At 39.0% G+C, this 21,631-nt stretch overlaps 4 protein-coding genes and 1 long non-coding RNA gene across 6 annotated transcripts in view; 2 read left to right on the top strand and 3 right to left on the bottom strand.

Annotated features, from left to right (window-relative positions):
* The window catches only part of LOC135164398 (insulin-like receptor), a 42,995-nt gene extending 33,925 nt beyond the window's left edge, over positions 1-9,070 (bottom strand). The window contains exon 1 of the mRNA XM_064124679.1: positions 8,712-9,070. The gene's annotated coding sequence lies outside the window, so the exon portion shown is untranslated. The remainder of the gene's footprint in view (positions 1-8,711) is intronic.
* Positions 9,071-9,151: 81 nt separating this feature from the next.
* Positions 9,152-14,116, top strand: LOC135164408 (uncharacterized). The gene is made up of 4 exons (XR_010299287.1): positions 9,152-9,255; positions 9,441-9,626; positions 10,480-10,598; positions 10,761-14,116. It is a non-coding gene; the product is annotated as an uncharacterized LOC135164408 (long non-coding RNA).
* Positions 9,634-12,800, bottom strand: LOC135164400 (major facilitator superfamily domain-containing protein 12-like). Of its 2 annotated transcripts, none has more exons than XM_064124694.1 (7): positions 12,688-12,800; positions 12,048-12,363; positions 11,536-11,818; positions 11,356-11,470; positions 10,525-10,896; positions 9,909-10,162; positions 9,634-9,819 (listed from the first exon to the last, which is right to left on the bottom strand). In XM_064124694.1, the coding sequence occupies exons 2-7, from the start codon at positions 12,343-12,345 to the stop codon at positions 9,696-9,698; spliced, it is 1,446 nt and encodes a 481-aa protein (XP_063980764.1). In that variant the 5' UTR covers positions 12,346-12,363; positions 12,688-12,800; the 3' UTR covers positions 9,634-9,695. The 2 variants fall into 2 exon arrangements, with proteins under 2 accessions (XP_063980764.1, XP_063980765.1); XM_064124695.1 differs by having other exon boundaries at positions 12,048-12,378; positions 12,688-12,792.
* Positions 13,386-16,304, bottom strand: LOC135164403 (maspardin-like). The gene is made up of 7 exons (XM_064124700.1): positions 15,954-16,304; positions 15,709-15,843; positions 15,257-15,362; positions 14,998-15,118; positions 14,802-14,910; positions 14,257-14,505; positions 13,386-13,942 (listed from the first exon to the last, which is right to left on the bottom strand). The coding sequence occupies exons 1-7, from the start codon at positions 16,050-16,052 to the stop codon at positions 13,862-13,864; spliced, it is 900 nt and encodes a 299-aa protein (XP_063980770.1). The 5' UTR covers positions 16,053-16,304; the 3' UTR covers positions 13,386-13,861.
* Positions 16,305-16,694: 390 nt separating this feature from the next.
* The window catches only part of LOC135164399 (protein dead ringer-like), an 80,320-nt gene continuing 75,383 nt past the window's right edge, over positions 16,695-21,631 (top strand). The window contains exons 1-2 of the mRNA XM_064124692.1: positions 16,695-16,790; positions 17,322-17,413. The gene's annotated coding sequence lies outside the window, so the exon portion shown is untranslated. The remainder of the gene's footprint in view (positions 16,791-17,321; positions 17,414-21,631) is intronic.

Raw genomic sequence — 21,631 nt, 5'->3', positions numbered from 1 at the left:
GAGGGAGACTCCGCGATTGAAGAGCGCGGTAAACTCTTCTTATTCGTCTGTTTTTTTTTTATTTCCTCAGGACATTTTCTATCTCTGTTTCCCCGGTTATTCCGCCGCTTGTTAGATCAACTTTGTAGACGCACCACTGTGGATGCTCCTTGGAAGTGGGAAATTTCACTTGTCCCGGTTGAATTACTGGCGTGAGACGCCCTTTCGCTGCGCCATTAAAAACTGGCTTCTTCGGTTTGTTCTATGTATAGATGTTAATACTGTCTCGTCGTTCCAGACAGTATTTCGTTGTTCCCACAAGTTATTGGCCTCTTACTTTTTAGTCACGACAAATATAGTCACAAATTGATGCCAATCATGAGCTCGAAAAGTAACGCAATGTTGATGAGAGAGGGGGATTATAAGTTTGGGTGTTTTCAATTTCTTTGGGAGGGATGACCAGGAACAATTACTGCCGACTCCTGCAAATTGCAAACTTCCGAGGCTTCGGGGGTAACCATTTCTGGGGAATTCGTGACCCTTGGCCTTTGGAGGAGCCAATTTCATGTTAGAAAAAAATTGAAATTTCATGGACAGTCAAGTAGTGATTTTCGGAACAGCTAAAGTGGCATGGATATAGAAAAAAAAAACTTATAAAGTTTTAAATATTTCAGAAACAGTGAAAATATACTTTTTCTACTTTAATCCGGTGATATGTTTGTATGAATTGTTCTGTTATCAAAACACTGTATGTACTTCCGTAAACAAAGCCTCGCCCGTCCCTTGAAGAGGAAAATACAAAAGTAGCGAAAAAAATCTGTTTAAACGTCTTAAAATTACCGCACTAGTTGCGCAATGCAACACTGAATGAAGCAGTGTGTTCCTCCCATTCATAAACAGACTAAACCGAACTGTACGTTATTGACTCTGGCTGTTCCCTTTAATGATGCTGCGAAACGAGTCGAGAAAGAAAAAAGTTATTTCGGAATCCAAAAGAGACCGAATTTTTTGTAATTATCTTTTTCATACGCCTCAATAGCTTCTACAAAAAAAGTCGTGACAGACATTCTATCTCTTTTAAATTCCGAAATATGCGTCAAAAACCTGCCAATAATCACAATCGATTTATCCCGGTTTACCGCTTCGCTACCTTTTTTACGAGCCTCTTCGTGAAGCTCTTAAAATGCTTCAACAGCGGGAGTCAGTGAAAGTGATAATAACCCGAGGCGAAGAATGTGGTCGGTTTTTGGCCTGATTTGATCAAGGATGGTCGGGTGCAGATCTGAAAATTGCATACCACCACTAAAAGACTATATTGCTCGCATTTTTATCTAACGCGTTTTTACGATCAATTTTGTCTGTCCGTTGGGAATGGGTGAATACGCCGTATACCGATTAAAATGCATGCTATCAGCTCTAAACCTCTCAAAATTTTTTGTTCGTCACGTTGACGATTAGATCCTACTTTTTTCAATAGTTATGAATCAATAATGTCTTTATAAATCAAGCATTTTCATTTTTTATAACTTTAGTGTATAAACATCCTAACAGGCTGGATCTCTAACCGATCAAGCGAACCATCGAACAAAACGAAATACCGACCACCCTAAATTTCTGACGTAGCTGAAAATTCCCTAGACGCGTCCGGATTGTGGTGAGTGAATTTGGCGACGCTGGATCATGAATAACATGGATCCCCATTTCCGCACAGATAACCCTAGGCCCAAATTTTACGTCTCCCGAGAAAGAGAGTGTGTGAAATGCAGGGTGATGGAGTATAAATTTAATAGAATTATGAAAAAAAAAAATATACATGGGGAGTGGAATAATGATTTCGATCAGGTTTAGAAGGCCACGTGGGCGTTTCTATGCTTGTAGTGGTATAAATCTCTACCTCAATAACCTAAATGCCTGATAATAGGAAGGATGCCCTCCCACGCATGTTTTTTCGGCTTTTCACGTATCAAGTAACAATGGGGAATGGAGAGATACATCGAAGCGGTTGACTAGCACTACTCGAATATTCTCACGATCCATCCACTTCGGGAGAATGAACTCCGAGCGATTCGAAAACCGGCTTCAGATGCAGGCACAGCGAGTCGCCCGAACCAAGAGTCTGCTTTGTGTCCGTGAAGCAGTAGGTATCCGGATCTTCGTCCCCCGCTTCAGTTGCATACTTTCACAGCTCCACGAACACGAACTGTCTACCCGCTACATGCATAGGAGAATAATATGTCTGTGTGCACTCTCGAAGGAATATAATTATAAATTCCTTCGTATCTTCCACTGTTATCCACATCATTTTTTTGCCAAATAATCACATCCCCATTTTATGAATTACAGGGAGGCCTTTCCGAGTATTCTTTCGTAGCAAATTTGATTCTATGCTTCAGTATGGCATTTTGATTATTGGAGAGTAATACTCTCTGCAGAATGTGGGCTGGAGAAAAGGGATTAATGTAAACATAGCCGTGAATATGAGAAAAAAAATGACCGATAAAATGTTGTCGCGTACAATGCGAAATTTTCATGAAAAATTTTGAAGGTAGAAATGCATTGCAAAAAGGAACACGAGGAGCACTACTCAATTCTCCGGTAGGAGCATCGTCAATGTACATTGTGCATTGTACAAGCAATGCAAATAGCCGATTTACAATATCGAACATATTCCGCGAATATATGAGAGCAATTTTAAAATTTACAACCCAGCCAATTTGAAGCGATCATTGAAGATTTATGGGAGAAACATAAATGTTCGATTGACTAGGGGAAAATGTCTCTGTAACATGATAACGGTGGGAAGAGGCCCCATAGAAAATGGAAGCAGAGGTACTACATTGTGGTGAGCTGATACCTATGCACATGAACACCAACTTCGTCCGATGAAAATATGTTGTTAACCAACTTCAGACGGCAATTGTAATTTATAAATAAAATTGTCAAAAAAATTACGGATAAAATAGCCGTCGATGGGATAATTATGGGTCATAAATAAAAATGAACCCGATCAGCTAAATTTCTCATGGACATTCAACATTTTCATACGCATTTTTTTAACGGATGAAGGGGAGTGTCGGCATCTTTGATGTTTACTCTCTCTCGATAACCCAAAATCAGTCTGAGGGAGTACTTTAAATAACTGAAGTAAAATTTACAATTGCCATTAATTTTTCGACAAACCGTAAGAATTCGGTGTCACAATCCCTTCAAATTCCTCCTCCTCCTTCTCTTTTAAGAAACACAAAATGCATGCTCGACAAGCGTCTTAAGAATAAAATTCCACTGAACCCATTCTGAGTTATTGGTTATAGAATCGCTTTTATTCTCCTCAACAGTCACATGAATCTCACCAGTCGTTGTTTCGACGCGTCCATGCATTGACGGCAGATAAGAGTCTCTAACTTCTTCGGAGCGAGAGTGTCAATTTCCAGAACAACGCGTTCACCAAGAATACCTAGTGTTTTCCCATGAGCGCTTGAGAGAGAGAAAAATACATATATTCGTCTCCGTCACTTTGGAATTACGTAGACCAGACTGTGCTACTTCCACCGAAGATTTGAAATTGCAAGAAACTTTTGAAGAACCGAGAGTCGTCAACTTTCTCCACGACTAATACTCGAAAATAATCAATGAACAACAACTGACGCATACATTGATCGAATTACCTGTTGACAGAGTCCAGCACCGTAATTAATTAATTAAAGAAGCTTGAGAATCTTAGATCCACCGCCAGTCGTGCATCGATTCCATGAATATTGAATAATTGTCGCGGTGAAGAAGATCGATGAATATTATAATTGAATCAAATACTTTCGGAGAAGTTCAATACACAATTTGAATATTAACTGTGACACGTGGCACTCCCACAATCTCTATCTTCCCCACACCACTAACCACTTCCACAAGGCTTCGCACAATATCGTGACTTTTTTTCTCTTCGGTCTTCCCATCCTCCTGACGCAGAAGCTCTTCATCACTTTACACCTCGCGCCACTACACGTGACAAGCGAAGTTCAAACTAGGGAAACTGAGTTTTCAAGTTGAACAACTACTCATCTCTATTGATCACTATAAATATTAACGACAGAGTTGTCGTCCAAACTCTACAATAAATAAATAGCACAGGTGAGAGTGACTTTGATTTGCCCCATATTTTCATCGATTTCATTTTCCCTCAAGTGTCCATTATTTTTTTCTATTCCTCCCCTTACGCCGACTCCTAACTGTTTATTTAGTGCAGTCAATGACGCGCATAAGCCATTGCATATTCCCTCGATAATGTCGCACTTGAAAGCACACGCAGCACACACCTACCCCCATCCTTGTTTCTTTTGAAACTCAACCCATATACACCACACGTGCCCATTGATGCCCTCCCTGGAGTTGAAAAATAAAATGAACAAAAACATTTCTGCTCTCATTCACGTTACGTGACAGGGAGAAAGAGAATAAAAAAGAGATGGGAATAGAAAAAGAGGAGGGAGAGTGAAAAAACCACAATCCTTGATAATCGAGTTTGTGGTTTTGCGTGAACTTCCGACACCGACAGACGCGCCAGGCGCCCCTTAATCCCCTGTTGGTTCGAGTGCTCGATTCATTAACTCACATCTTGATCGCGAAACTCGGCTTCCGTTAGTTATCTCATTATCAATGATAAAATAATTTAAGATCCCTCAGCGCTTTATTTATCTTAAATTTGATATGAAATACTCTGATTTTTGTGAAAGCACATATTTTTCAATATCCCAACATAATTCTGGAAAATGTTTACAATCGTAATAAGATGATTTTATTGTAAGCATTAAAACCAATGTCATGTCTTCTGATACGATAGCTTATCATTTTTTTTTTTAGCACGAGGAATGACAGAAATTCTAAAGTCAAATGCATTATTTAGTATTATTAATTACAGCTTAATGTCGGAAAAAGGGATATACATTTTTTAAATAAAATATGGATAATTCAGGAACATACTTAGAGGAAGAAAATTATATGCTATTACACAGACCTTGATATTTGACTTTGTAGCAGTAGAAACTAAGTGACAAAATGTCAAAGTGACACATGAATGCAAGATTTAAAAACATTGAACTTCAGAACATTTATAGTTCATGAATTACCACATTTTCTGACTAATCCATAGAATGTTATCACTACTACTTCATTGCGATGGTAGTTCAAGTGATTTAATACTTGTGGAAAGTGCAGCGTAACATTCACTACCCCAACGGAAAATTCATTGTAGACATGGGTAACAAATATTGTCTCATCTAGCGTGATAACTTATCAATATTTTTTTGTTTTCAACTACTACCATCCGTAGGTTCTCTAAGGCCAAGTGTACACTTTGTAGTAATTACTCGCAAGATGTGACGTTAATACCATGAGATACTGATAAATGATAATCTAAATGTTGATTTCCTCAAATTCAGAAAACAAAGTTGTGAATGGTACCATAGTATTAAAAACGCCTTTTTTTCGGTTTCCAACTACTTCTTAAATTTAAAGTAAGAAATACCTCAACATTTTAGCAACTGATTACTCTGGTTACTAAAAATCAAAATAATTTGACTTATCACGAGCTTGTCAATAATCTTCGTATTTCACCTGTTCCGAGTCATGGACTATTTAATACTTCTGTGGCCAATAATTACTCACTAGATCTAATATCTGAGAAATCGATAGATAACGATATGTTCGAATTTCCGTGTATTAGCAAAACAAGCGATAAGTGGATGCTTTACAAGCATTAATCCCCAAAACCCCTCTACTCCACGGTCAATACCTAATATCTGTGCAATCCTTTTTGGAAAAGCAAAGTGAATCATTCGGTTTCAACGAGAATTTAATTATAAATATTCAAAGTCAATGTAATGTCATTTATCAGCATAACTTATCAAGTGCTACTCGTTTTTCTACGTACTACACTGGGAAAACAACTTCTTTTGCCAAGTATATTTACTAACTACAAGAAAATTTACTTGGCATTAGTATGGGTTATAGAACTATTTATACAAGTTTGCTAGTAAATGTAATTCGCAAAATCATTTTTTTGTTCGATGTATGAGTGACCCCCCCAACAATCTCCAAAATCATCAGATACCGATCTTTTGAAATTTTGCTATACAGAGAAAAATTTGGGGAGTTGTTTAGTGAAAATCGGAGTCATATGACAAAGTCTTTAGTGTCCGCCTCAAGGTTGTCAGCGAAATATATGTTAATCAAGTTTAAGTGGCAAAATGTCAGAGTAGTAGATGTATAAATGATTTAGAATCGTTGAACTTTAGAACAACTGCTCTTATTCCGGACGTAGTTAATTGTTGTTTTTTTTTTTCATGTAAACAGAGTGTTATTGTGATAGTACGATCACCCCACTTTTTTCTCGACACACGTGTACGCGTAGTGCGAAGGCAGGTGGGGAGGGTGGATAAGAGGAGAAATGGCGGGGGGTGATGACTTCCGCGTCGAAATTACATTCTCGGGAGCCTTCGGCAAAAGCAAACAACAAACACTGAGTGGAATTGCGGAAAAGCCAAATTACTTTTTTTTCCAGTACTGTAACGATTTTTTTTATTAATTCAATGGTAAAGATAGTCCTTGCCAAAATACTAAAGGTGATCTATCGACTATTTATTATCATTGGTAATTTAAATGTCGAACGTACAATGTCACAACTTTGTAGCGTATGTATTCATAAAATGGATTTTCATATTGATGACGTTTTCACGTAAACAAGTTTTCTTTCGTCAGGGACGAGTGTGCGGTATTTTGCAAGATGTTTCGTTCAATTATGATTTGGCGTTTCTCTATCAAATGAAAACAATCAGAAAATACACCAATCACTGTTGTTTTTTTACGTCGATATTGATGTAGACGTTTTAATCGAGCTCAAGATCCAAAGAACGCAAAAAATTATGAAAAATGTGCAACGAAGTGCTAATGTTAACAAGAATGCAGTATGAATCATATCTCCGCGCGTTTCCAACAAATCTCACGTTCCTCAAGATTACCTAGAAAAGGCATTCGATTATTTATGAATGAAATAAGGCGAATGGTAGAACCTCATCGATTCGCCGAACAATTTTATTTGCCAATGATTTCCGGAAAGACCCTGAATCACGATACCCTCCATTAAAACAACGAATTGAAAATTCACAGGACCTGGAGTGAATTAAAGCGAAAATACTGAAACTCTGTCCTGAGAATAAAGATGCATTCATCTGTGTCGTGGCAGGTCGTGAGGCCGCGCTCTGTCGCGTTCCGCATCTGGTCATTGACTGCACAAAAATACCCTCTAGTCTACGTCTCCCTCCCCAGCCCCCAGCGCGCGAAAAAAAAAAATCTCCTGCCCGGCGATTCTCCTGCCAAATTCAATTTGTCATCAATATGAAATAGACGATGTCGCATTGGAGAGCCCCATAGAATACATCCCCAGTGTATCACCATTACGAGGCCTTGCTCGGCAATCACTAATGACGCTGACGTGAGCCTTCAGGGTTCCCTCGTTCCCCTCCCTCATCACCCCCTAACCACTCTCCAACTCCGCGCCCAATTCTTCCGAACCCTCTCACATCGTAGGAGTCCCTCACCGGCGCGCGCGCGCATCGATCTCATGGCATCGATAGCGTCACTTAACCGCACGCTGTCGACTGCGCAAAAGAGCGCGTGAGCGCTCCGCCTCCGTCGGGAACAGTTGGGAAAGTTCCTCGAACCGGCGACGCAGCCGCCCGGAATCTTACGAGGTAAAGCGAAACACGACGGCACGGCCTGCTGAAGGGAAAAATCAAGCAAAAGGCAATTGGTACACCGTCCTTTTCCTCCACAGCCGTATTTTGTACTTTCGGGTGATGTCGAAGGAAAGTAAGAAACAGGGACAGATATAGATAAACGCTAGGATGGAGAAAAGAGAGAGTACAGTTCGTACAACTACAATTAATACGGTTACATTTTCTATACGGTGATGATGATGGTGGATGGATGAAGGTGGTGGGAACATTGGTGTTGTTTGGTGGTGAAAAGAGCGCGCACGACGCGTCCCCGAGACATCGTTGATTTCGCAAGCTAAATCTCGGCGGTCTGTATTTCACACAGAAACATACAAACGTAAAGTACTGTATGTATGCAACAAACATACCGGGTGGGCTCATTTGTTTACGATAAAGAAATTGAAAAAAAAAGAAAAGAAAACATAGCTGAATGTAAATGGTCAAACGGGGGAGAGGAAAGATTTCATTATCTCCGCCTCTTTTTGTGCTTGATTCTCTGGATGTATCGCCAGAATTCAGAAACTTGATTTTCTTCAGGAAATTTTTATTGACGAAAAAAAATGAAAAAAAAAAGCATCAGACAGAGTGAGACCGATGGAAGAACGGCGGCGGGAGGGGGGGGGGGGCGATGTCAAGGGAATTGAGAGAGAATGTGTGCGTGTGTGAATGTATTGGTCTGACACCGTCGATAGCCCGTTCAAAACAGAGACCGCGACATACCACGGGGCCACGGCGAGCTCCGAAAATACGTCGTATACGTCGGGTAGATACAGGGACACACATAGTGAAGGGAAAGAGAAGGCAGAAAACGAGTCGTGAGAGAGAAAGAGTGGATGATGATGGTAGTGGGGATAAGGGAGATGCATTCAGAGCGGTTTGGAGAGAGAGAAAAACATCGAAGAATGCGGACTACTGTATGATCTAGACAATAGAATGAATAAATAATTGTTATGAGAATTTACTCACTGTGCCATGGACGCACGTTGCTCCGAATAAAAAATTTTCACTAGCCTCGATTTCAATCGGCCCCGATGACTCAAATATCATAGCACTCAACACACCAGCGGAAGAAAAAAAAACGAAAAAAAAAACAAAAAAAAAATTCACCCACTATTTCACCGAAAAAGCAGTAGAAAACGAAAATGTGGAAAAGTAAAAAGACAATGTTTGGTTATAAAATATCTCACATAATTCCACAATTTCATAAATATTTAGCAACGGTTATTTTGTGGTTTACTCAGTGAGGATTTATTATTTTTGTTTTCTCTTCACACACGCCGAAACAGCAATAACAAACGGACACAAGAGATTCCCCGCACGAATCGCACACAAGTTGTTTACTAGACTGCCGCTACCACGCCATGCCCCGTGTTCCGTTTTTCCCCTCCTTTTTTCCCCTCATCTATGAAGTGAGGCAAAACAAGAACCTGCGCATTGTACAACTGCGCACCGGCTCACCTTCCGGAACGAGTTTTCCCACGGACAAACCACACGGACGCCTCGTGGCTCGGTAAGGACTGATACACAAATATTAACAACTCTCTACACTTTAACGAATACTTGAACGGATAATAAGAGTGGGAGCATTTTCACGAATTTACTGTTGGATATTTTTGATTTGTTTCTCAATAAATACCGGGTGTTTATACGATTATTTGGGAGTATCGAGAGATGTTTAACGCGCAAATCTGGCAGGTCATCGTCCGCCACACAGGAAAATGGCGCTGGATGGCGCTTTAGTTCCCGCTTGTTGATGGATGACATACCAAAGCCAACGGATTTTTTTAGAAATATGGTATTGGTGGCGACATCTCTCCGCTGATTTCACCAAGCTTACTCCACCGATAGGTCAAGGCTCTTTCACCCCGTGCATCAGAAAATGTAAATATTCAAATTTTATGCATTTTTATTATCAATGTCGTGGACAAAAAGTCGTGGTTACGAAAAATTTCACGAGGATAAACATCGCGCCACAGATATTAATGTAGCAAGACCCAGTAGCATTGATCCAGCACATACTGCTGCTAATGTATCACGATTGTAATTCGGGCAAAATTCTTTGTCGTCGCACCGCCTGGAAACAATTTAAGGTTAGAAATTTAAGTTTAGCAATTGTACATGCTCGTTGATTGTTGGTTGTTTTGTGGCTGAGAATGAAATTACCAGCGTTCGATGAACACAACCACTAGGCCAGTGACAACTTTGTCCAAAAAAGTCACAATGGAGTACACCAGTGCGCTATTTTCAGTTCTGGGACCAATGATCTCGGCGGTGACGCTCAGTGCTGTTACCATGGTAATTGAACTGGCTGCGCCAATTAAAATAGCAACTGCGTATACAATGAATTCATATCTTCCTGCGTATTCGGTGACGGCAGCACCCAGAATTCCAATTAGAGCTCCTAGAAGATAGCATATCTGCAAGGGGAATATTTATTCTCGCAAAAAGTGTTTTATTTTCGTTATTAATGCTCGCGAAATACAGGATAAGTGGAATGGGAACGGGAAAATCAACTATTTTCAGTGATAACAGAAGAATAAATTTACTATCCAAGAGGAGTAGAAGAAAACTAGTGACAAGAAAGATAATGTTAAGTGAAAACTACACTCTTAAAATTATTTGGTCGACTTTTCCCGATAAAGCCCTTGAATTTAATTTACGAAAAGAATAATGGCCTCAGGTTTAAGATTAAAATTATAAATTTTTAATGGCAAAAAATTCCTTACAATTTTAGATAAAAATTCTTTGACAATGTAGAAGAAACGGGAAAATTATTCACCTTGGTACCACAGGATCTGTTGATGTATTTCAACGTCAGTGCAGCTGCGAATGACGCCAGATAGGACACCAGAGGTACAGTCGCTAATGCTTGTTTTCCACCGACATCTGTTTCCTCAATGTAGAGCGGCAGATAGACTGTCGCCAGTGTGATGAATAATCTACTTGCTACATAGAGCAAAGCGACGCGCAACAATAGGGTAATACCGATCCATGATCTTCTGCGATTACTTTCAGCCTCATTTCGCCCTGGCGCCTCGCTGTCTGATTTCTGGGAGGCCACTGGAACGACTTCTAGAAGTTTGGCCTTTAAAAATGCATGGAATAGGACGGTTGATGCTATACCAAATGCTGTTATTACGACGACTATATCCTATAAGAATGGGTAAACATCAATAAAACATCAGGCTGAGGTACGGAGACACATCTGCTTGTAAGGTTTGTGAATATTTCGGGAGATATCTTAGAGATAGGATTGTTCCGAGAACAATGAATAATTCGAGATGGATGGTTCCTTGTGAATAATGGAATTATTCATTATTGATGGAAAGTCATTGAGTCTGATTCGTACGAGGTGAATAAATATTTTTAAAATTCAGTCTACTTGCAGACAAACTGATTTTTCAATTTTTTATCAAGTATTTGAATTTGAAAGTCTGGAGTGAGTGGAAGAAAATAGAAAAATATAAGTGAAGCACCACGGTTTTCCCTTTCTATGTAGAATAATTCCAGTAGTTGAGAAATAGTTTTAATAACTTCATCTCCAGGGATTGCCCAAAATATTCACTCAGTGAAATTATCTCTCTCATGAACTAAAAAGTGGAAAATGTACTCGGAATTTGTAACCGTCCTGCTCGCTCAATTTCGCCATGGATTCATCATTCGTTGGTAATACTATCCACGTCACGAGGAAGACAAATACAGCGGCACTAACTTGTGCTGAATATCTGTAGAAAAGATTTATAGTATTCCATACATGACAGCTACGGGGTTGTAATTAATTTTAATTTACCGTATTGCTGTTAAATCAGCTCTGATCAACGGCGAGTGCGTAAGCATTGGTATCATTGACAAATGTGATATCTGAACAGCTGCCCATCCAGTCTGGAATATCGTAATGCTAGCCACATAAGTGGCCATTGATAATCCGCTGAGTGATTCAAAGAAGTTTCCGAAGATTACAGGGAATGACAGTGCAACGAGAACCGATCCAATTATGTGCCATGTTTTTTTCTTACTGTATCTGTCCACGAGGACTCCAAATACAGGTGTCATTAGAGCATCCACCAATTGCCCTTGGAAAGAGAAAAAAACATAAGTAGAAACCTCGTTTTCTAGGTTCTCTATAATCACTGTCAGTCACTATGATAACACTATCAATGGTAATTGTTAATAATTCCATTAGTCAATCATGAAGTGGTGAAAAATAGTAGCCAGACTCATGAGCTTGACTGACGGAATTAAATAAACATGGAAATGAACACCACAATTTTCAATTATCCTGAGATATCAGGCATTACTAACCAAGGAGTAGCAGGGCACCAGCAGTTATTGGTTCCAGAAGAGCAATTCTTTGGAGATAAATCAGAGTATAGGAGAACCACATAGCAGCTGCCAAGTCATTAAAAATGTGCCCCAGAGAGTAAGCCAATTTGGTCCTCATGGAAATCCTCCCCTCGATGAGGGGAGTGCTTTCCTCCTGCCTCATCTTGCTCAAACAATTGGGTGTTAATTGCTCAATGAAACAGACAATGACCCTCTTTGTACTTCGCCATCGAATGGTTGGCTTTGCCCACAGGAAATAAACTTCCTTCGGAGTCATACAGAGTGAGCCATTCACCTGCGTAAACAGAGACTTTGTTAATGAATATTAGTTGATTTATCGGGTGCACAAGAGAATGTCAAACGTTTAAACATCAACATCTATAACTACTGTAGTTGAGTTTATTGATGGAACAAAGTCATTCGAATTGATCGTTGAAAGTATTCAGATGACTTCCTTTCGTCGTGATGACATTCAACACGAATTGAATGTCTTCACCACTGGACGGAGGCGGTGATGAGAGGGGGGAGGGGGATAATTGATTGCTGGTTCAATTTCGCTTTCTTATCTCCATCAGTGGCAATCGTAACTAATGATTGGTAATTATAATTAACAACTTACACTCGTTATTGCGTACGAAGAAGCGTCACAAATTTCTCTGACAACCGGTTCTCCATTCGTGCACGTTGGTGGTAACGTTGTGTACTGTGCTAGTCACAAGTGAGGACTCACCACTACAAATGTCACCTTTTTATTAGTTACGAAGTGGGGATATAGCCATTTTATTAGTATACTATCCCGGCAGTAGAACGAATGAGGAAGATCGTCTGAATTATTGTTCTTTTTTTCGGAGGGGAAACGGTGCAGGTTTCTAATTCGACGTGGACTCGCGAAAGATCGCGATGCGCCTGGCACAAAGAAAACGGCTTTCGCAAGTCTGCAAGTATTCCCCTCCGCGGTAACTCGAGATCATGGAGAGAAATGCGAGTGACAAACCCGAGGGAATCGATACCTGGTTCTTGTACGGTCTCTCAGCCTGTTGTGCTGAGTTCATTAACCGCTATGGGGGATCCCATGTCATTTATTATATTAATAAGACAGTAATATGCGGTTGTTTATTTATTTGCGAGAAGAGAGAATGGAAGTATGTGATTTAATTGGGTGGATTAACTTCCATCCGTGAGTTTTGCAGGATTATCTCTACATTTTGAAGTGTGCGCATTATGGATTAAAATATGAGTGTCTAGTGCGAGCACACGATATCCTGAGTTAATCACTTATCTACTGAATTAAGGGAAAAATCATGAATATTGCGTTGATGGAATTTCAATAGAAAAATTATATGCGTATATTTCTCAAATTCATGCCGAATTCTTACACATGCATATTGCATCTGATTACTTATGTACATATTCAGTGATGAATTAATTTTCTGCGATTGAAAAAATAATTCATTCGTAATAAAAAAAATTCATCTCATTGTGAATAAACGACTAGGCATTTGTCTTAGGAAAGTAAATTGCTACATAAAGGAATGTAACATAACGAATGTATAAAAATAATGGATAGAGTATGTATAATTTTGCTTGCGTTCGTCATGGACAGCTGGGATTGTTTACAGGCTTCTGTTTTGAAGCTGACCTGGGATACGTCATCAATTGTTGGAGCAATTGGTGGTATGCAGGTTGGTATTGTCATTCCATGGCGAGAAGGGGTCAGCATGCCACGTGGGGAGGAAGCTTGCTTGGTATGTTAGCTGGGACAGTTCCATTGAAGTCTGATTTTTGCGAAGGGCTTATGTGACCACAGTATCCGGTATTGGCTCAGTCCTGTTGGACGCTGCATATTCGGACTCTTCGAATTGTCTGAGATGAATCTGAGGGAGAAAAATTTAACGTACAAAACAAGAAACAAGAAATTCAATCTGAACTGAATTCGGAAAATTAAAATGTCAGTTCCTGTTTATATTTTTCCATTTTATTCTATGATTAGAGATTTTTTTTGCTCCCAAAGAAATGGGCTTATACTTGGCGAAATAAAATTACAATAATTTAAATTTTGCCCCACGATTATTTTTCGGACTGTAATATTACTCGTAATTATTCTCTCCCGGTGTGAATGACGCAAATGGAATAGTAAGTCAAGTCATGAATTTGCAGGGAAATTATCTAGTTTGAGTTGAAGTAGTACCTGTAGATGCAAATTAACTTCAGCAGAACGGCTCAAGTATGGAAAATTGCCGCCACTTTTCAAATGCGCCAGTTTAGCGTTCGGATAACACTTGTACATTTCCTCTCTCACAACATTGGACAATGCATATTCATCGAAAACGTCAATTATCGTTACTGGTACGTTGCCCATTTTATGAGGTTGAACATAACTGCTCACACAGTTCATAGTCAGTCGTGATGCTAGTTCCGGTTGACTCAGACTTTCTAGCTAAAAATAGGCATCAATAGTTTTAATTGTTAGGGGGATTCTATTAAAATAGCTCCACTCCTCTGATGAGTTTGAAGATTTCTGAAAACTTCAAAGAATTTACAGAAAATTTCAAATAGATTCACAAGGTTAATTCATGTGCTCATTTTTATAATAGTTTTCTTTCTGATAAAAAATATTTAACTCCTTTGTGAGTCATTTGAATTTTTAGTAGCGAAAAAAAATTATATTTAAACCGCTGTCAATTACGCGTGAACTAACTTGTTTTTGTTATTAGCTACTTTAAATTGACTTACTCGTTCCACCATGAAGTCAATCGCGTCAACCATCTCTCCGTCAACTTTTTCAGTCGAAAAATTTCCCATCAACATTTTTTTAAGTACTAAAGATGGTAGTATCCAGAATCTAAACAAAACCAGATGGAAAATTAACGAGTTGTTAGTTTTCTCTTGATTTCAGTTAATACAGTAGATGATATTCAATGCGTCTTACATAGCGGCTGAATCATTGTAACTGAAAACAGTCGTGTCAGTGAATGTGTTACACAACACCAAAGACTCAACTCTGGGGCAATGAGAATTGACCTCTGCGAATTTTTGTGCCAGGAAACCTCCTGTAAAATATAGCATAAATGTCGTAGTTGCTCTATTCCAGTGTGAATGGAATTTCAGACACAGTGATATGGTTCAGTGGGATAAAAGTGGTCGTCTAATTTGAGAAAATCGACGGGCTGACCAAAATAATTCCTTACCTAATGAAGCTCCAAAAAGATGAACCCTGTCCAACTCTAGATAATCCAATAGTTTTCTGAATCCATCACACCATTCTTTGACACTCCAGTAGACTGGTGGTTCAGCCTGAGCCACATTGAAATTCGAAAAATTGAAGAGGCAAAAGTAAAAATCGATTGCATAATCAGTAAAACTTATTTATTATTCAAAGATATGCTCGATCATTGAATAATTATGTCGATTAATGCCACAAGGAGAGGAAAAGAAACAGGTCTTTAAACAAGTCTTGCTTGAATAAAAAAATCGAAATTTAGCACTCATTAAAAAATTTAATTATTTGATGCGAATTTGAAGGTCTGAGGGATTTGTGCGGCAAACAGCCCTAAACGACGACGGAATAAATTTATCCCACAGTTGAGAAATTTTAGATATTATTCGTGGAGTGAAAGAAAATTGAAATTCAATAACTTACGGATATGACACGATAACGTTTGGCAGCTAGACTGAGTATTTGTTTGAAAAATATATCAGCCGTACCACTGACAGGTGGTAAACATATGAGAGGACATTTGATAGTCTTCGGGCCGGAGTCGTAGACTTTCCATCCCTATAAATAATTCATATCAATTCATTATTACAACAGTAGCCAGAAGAATTGGAGTAGCAGTTCCAATGCGCAAAACATAATGAAGATAAGAAAATTTAAATTATTTATACCTTAGCCCCATCGCTGTCAACAACAATTTTTCGGAGTGGAACCGAGCTCCGAAAACTCTGATATTCCTTAGATCGTGATAAGTCACTTGTACAGGACATGATTATCCACTGTGTCAGGAGGCTGGTTAGGGTGACACGTATAACACAATTATAATGATAACGAACGGAGCAAAACAATTATAAATCTTGTTTTTTTTTCTTGTGAATCAGCTGTGCACAGGGGGGATTTAATGCTGGGGAAGTAGGCGTCTGCTGTGGATCACGGATACTACTGTGCGCTGAACACTGCACAACACACGATACGTTCAAATCAACTCTGTTGATAACACTCGAATAATAATTTTTTTTCTTTCATTTGTTTGTTACAATGTCATCGGGGGTTAGAGATAAAACTGCATTCCGTTGGCAATTGTGTTTGTTGATTAGTGAATTACTTAGAAAGATAGAGCTTGTATCGTTTGATGGTAGGAACTAACTCACAGATGATAAGAGAATGATTTCATTCTCGTTGTCACTGATTTCTAATTTGTTGACTGAACGTTGATCAATTTTTCGATAAGCTGTTGAAGTGAAATTTTAAAAATTTGTTTGTACTGATTAGAAGGTCAAAGGTCCGAGTTTGATTTTCACTGATAACAAAAATTATTCATTCGATTGGCCATGGGTTGAATTTTTTCATTAGGAAAATTTTGAAAATATTTTTCATTCATTTTGTTAATATTGTCAATGTTATTCCTTTTTTTACAGATGTTGTGCAGGAATTCTCTTGTAGAAAGAGCGCGCCGTTACCGGCCTGCCTACAGTTGGAGGTTCTTGGAAATTCATGACAGATGGCAAGTAAGTACTTAATGAAGTTATTTCACCGCTAATCTCGAGCGATTTGTTGAAATTTTGATAAGGGTGAGAAATAAAGTTCGTAATTTATTTGGTAAATTCTGCACAGCCTAGTGCTGACAATTGCATTGAGACACGAGTCAATATGGACTGAATAATGCAGCTCTAACATCGTATTAGAAATGCATTAGGTCAGAATTGTTTTCGCACATTACAAAATTGCCGAATCAAAAAAAATACCGCAATAATTCACGCAACTTTCACGTCTCACTCACAATATTCATTCTGCCATAAATTCTATTTCAAGACCTCTAAAAGTCACATCTGCGTAAGGAGTTGAGACTTTTATGTCAGTTTTACAACATTGAATATGACTATTGAGGGTCTTTTTTATTTTATTCGTCAAATAAAAGCTGTTGCGCGATCGCTTCATGTGCATTTTTAATGAAACTCCAGAAGGACGCATAACTAGTTTCCAGAACACAATAGGAAAAATTTTTGCTCGTATAACTGTTGCATATCAATTTATTTCAGAATGAAAAGATACTCGTCATTCATCCCCTCAAATCATCGTCGATTACAACATCCCAGGGACTGGTGGATTCAAAATGACATTTTAGAAATTGGTGAGTTGAAAAAAAAACAATTCTACATGTCATTAATAACAGCGCGCCGTACGCAAATTCGACGTATCGAATTGCGAGGCAAATAATGCCGGATCATTAATCTTCCTCACAATAATGAGTATCCCCCGATCAAGATCGGTCCCATTCTGGCAGCCACTATAAATATATGGGTGGGTCGATAAGGAAATGCGGAATTAAATAAACCCCTTTCCCTTCCCCCAAATCGAAAACTTTCTAAACGTATAGACGACGAACTGGAGAAACACAAAGATTACGAATAAACCGACGATTGTGAAATTTGATTACCGTAAAGAGGCGTGTAATTATAAACATCCGAGCCATAATGAAGCATAAAGTCATTAATCATTGAAAAGCAATTGCATTTGTAGTGGCGACATCTAGCTTCCCTCTTTGAGCTCTCTCATCCTTCTTTTTCAAAACCAAATAACGCTTATCTTTTTCCCTTCGCATTCACACTTTGTTCATCTCTTTTTCTCCCTGGTTTTCTCACAGACTTGTGGTACGTATAATTAATGATCTCCAAAACGATCTTGCTCACTGGTGTCTAATTTCCGAGATAACTCGCAATGTTTTCCTGGCAGCGAAACTTTCTCAACAAATTTTTTTTTTCCGTCCTTTTTTCTCGCAGGATTCTGGAATAATTTGTTGGAAATAAATGACTCTTGAAGATGCATTAAGGAAGACCAGATGTCTTTGAATGCTCCTTTGAAGAGGGTGAATGTGCCTTTGAATTTTCATGTGGCGCATTAGGCGGAACATATTCTGTCCTAGGGTATCTAGAAATGGACTCCTCGTCCTCGAAGGGAAAAATATGTCACAAATTAAGAATAATTGAGGAGTTCCCTGTCTTTAGAGATCTTCTTCCCTTTACATTTCTATAGCTGTGAGATTTGCAGCTAAAATTTCATAACTCTATTGCTGTCATCGCTCAATAAATTATGAATGTAACAATCACTCCATTCAAATAGATTTTTCATTGGCTGTGCAATCGTCAGCACTCCCATACCAACCGCTTAATTTCCATACAATTAAAATCGCCGTAAAAAATCTTTAAACCCAAATAAGCTCCCCTTGATCGATATTTTCATGACAATCGACACTCAGGGTGACAATGCCCCCCGTGTTTCTATTATCTAAACCAAAAAATCCCCATGAAACTAATTCCATCCTTGCGCCATACAGTTTTATCTCGGATGAATGAGGAAGCGACGAAAGCTGGAATTTCCGGTTGATTCGGTGCGCTAACGATGGGGTGGCTGTTCCTCAGGGTGTGAGCGAAAAAAAAAAAACTAAATGTATAACATGCATCGTGTATTCGCATTGTTCTCTCCATTGGCACGACAATCCGCCTCGTCACCGATTTACACAATAATGGACAGAGACAAATTAGTGGGAAAACCGTTGGATTGACCAGTATAGTGAAGAGCGTTCGACAGAGTGGACAATCGGATGGGGTTCTTTCCTCCACCCTTTACCCAAACGTTCTCTCAATACCAACTAACAATTATTATTATAATTGCTCAACGTGAAAGGCAACATGTGGATACATATGTGAAAAAAAATAGCTGCGAAGTATCGCTGGTTGTACAAATATTTGGCTACGTTCAACGAGATGACGATAACGACCCATACGCGTTGAATATTATTGCTTTGGCATAAGCGGGTTATATGAGCGATGGGATATGCCCAGGTAAACGAGAGAAATGGGCATGGGAATTGTCAATCGAAGGTGCCAAAGAAACGTCTATGTGGTTAATGGCGGTGTCACGTGGATGGGCTTTAGGCGCGGCTCCTCAAACATCCTCCCTTTTACGACGTACATATTAATAATTACACTTCCGTGGAAATCTTCAATGTCCATTCTTTTTCATCCTGTGGACAATGCGGTGATATTTAAATTTGAGTAACCGTTTGAGGGAATGATTTGTTCGTTTGAAGAAAAAAAATGGGGATTTTTTCCGATCAATGAAACGAATGTCGAAGTATCGCTAAAAAATTGTCACATTTCATCGAGATATCTCGAAATAGTCTATTAATTTTTAGGAAAAAAATCGAGGAGAACCTCTAGTTATTCCGATTCATTCGCGTTAAATTTCGCTCGGCAGGTATTTGATCCCAGCTGGTTCAGGGGATTTTTAGTTTATGAGTTTAGGAATAGTTCTGACCACGAAGGAAATTTTATAAAATCATGGTAGAGCTTAAATTTAAGTAGGGATCCCCAATTTGTAATTCAGGTTCAGGTCAAACACTGTAGCAAAGTTTTCCGAGAATTGTCTGACCCGAGGCTAAAGCACGGTGTGCAATACGATCAAGGAAAATTAATGATGGTGAGATATAATCGAAATATGGGTATTTACCCACAAAAAGGTGGACTGTATACCGTACTGTTTACAATACATTTATTGAGAAATCCCTCGAGTCCCAGATCCCCTAGATAACTGCATTGAAGTCAAGTACAAAAGCTTTTCCAATTAGTTTGCATTTTACTGATTTTTCCCTTACCTTACACCTCTTACGGTAAATTCTTTCGTGTGTCATTAAATTTGAATTTGTAATTGTTGAGTCATTCATCTAACGACAGCGATTTAGAAGACAGACACGTAAATGAATGTAAGATTTAAATTCGCATAACGAACGTGGCTATTTGTTATCTTTTTATAATCAACTGCTGCACTCCCCCCGCATATAAGAGAGTTTATTATAACTAACCCCCGCGTCTCCTCCCAACCCAAGTCGTCTGAACCTCAAGGATCACACACCCGTGCGACGAAGGAATAAAAATTTTCGTCTGATTTTTTGTCCCTTCTCTCGCGCCACATACTCCTCTCAACCACGTGCATTAAAATGAAGCATCACGTTTGTAAATCATAAAATTTGCAGTTTCACACGCTCACACGGCTTCTAAACTCACCAGCAATCCCCTTTTCTTTCGACAATAACCGAAAGAGGTGGCCCATTGCACACAAACACTAGCACCATAATTACATGCAATTTGTGCTACTGGCATTGCCCCCACCAATCGCCATCTTGTGCCTCCCCTCTCGATACACGTACGAGGGGGGGGGGGAACGAATGAACATAAAACTCTTTTGCTTGGCAATCATCGATATGTGTGAGAGATAAGTGAGAAACGGAAGGATGCAAAGTGAAAAAGCATTCGGGGAGGAGTACAGAGGGAATTTATTTTAAAAAATTCAAATGGGAAAATAATAGCGTCCATGGTGTAAAACACCTCACCATGGCTTTCATATTATTACACTGGAATCAAATAACCGTTGGGGTGTTAACTGCACCCTCACTCCAACTCTGGGAAGCATGCCCACAGTCAAGATAGAATGTAAGACCCCCCTTTTTTATCATCTCACTCACATTTTATTTCTCGTCCTCGTGCGTTTACCACAGGCAAAGCTCTCGCACATCTACTTTCGATACTCAATATTTTCAAACGTATACACAATGTACTCAAGACGCGGTGGCGCAAACGTCCAAGGCAACCACTCATTATTCGTGGGAACGATTTTCATGGATAATCGACCGCAGGAGAGAGCCTCCTCGTATCGATTCTCTAACTTGTCGGCCAATACAATGAGTCGAAAAGGTGTTACCAGGCGATTTTATATTTTGTTAAAGAGTTGCTAACGACGAGGTTTCCTTCGCAAAGGGTTTGTTACTAGTTCCAGCGCACTTGAGCGTGCATTCGACCTTGAATTTATCCCTTCTTGTTTTATTTCCCTTGGTGGATGGGCCGTGGGGGCGTTCGTGTTTTAGTGCAAAGATTCAATGTAAATCACTGAAAAATCAATGAAATTTATTTGCATCTCTAGTCCGTTAATTATATATACGTGGAATAATCGAGCATATTCATCCTTGAATTTTTTTTCTTCATTCTCCACTTCAATGCGAAGAGAATTCCAATAAAACACGGTTTTTATGACTTATGTTCATTTCAAGTATTGATAACGATGATTATTAATTTTTCCATTTAAAGGAATATAATGAAGGAAAATTAGTCACTCACTTTACTACTTTGAATACAAATACATATTTTTTTCCTCAATGATAAGAGAACGGAACTGTGTCCACTCGTTTTTATTAACGTGTTTTTCAACGTTCATAATTCTCATCTCGTTCGCAATTCTCTAAAAATCGGAAATCCAGAGTTGAATAAATAGAATTTTCAGTATTTATTCGTTCCAT

Source organism: Diachasmimorpha longicaudata, chromosome 7 (assembly GCF_034640455.1).
Source record: "Diachasmimorpha longicaudata isolate KC_UGA_2023 chromosome 7, iyDiaLong2, whole genome shotgun sequence".
NCBI lineage: Eukaryota > Metazoa > Arthropoda > Insecta > Hymenoptera > Braconidae > Diachasmimorpha > Diachasmimorpha longicaudata.
This window is presented reverse-complemented; position numbering and strand designations above follow the sequence as displayed.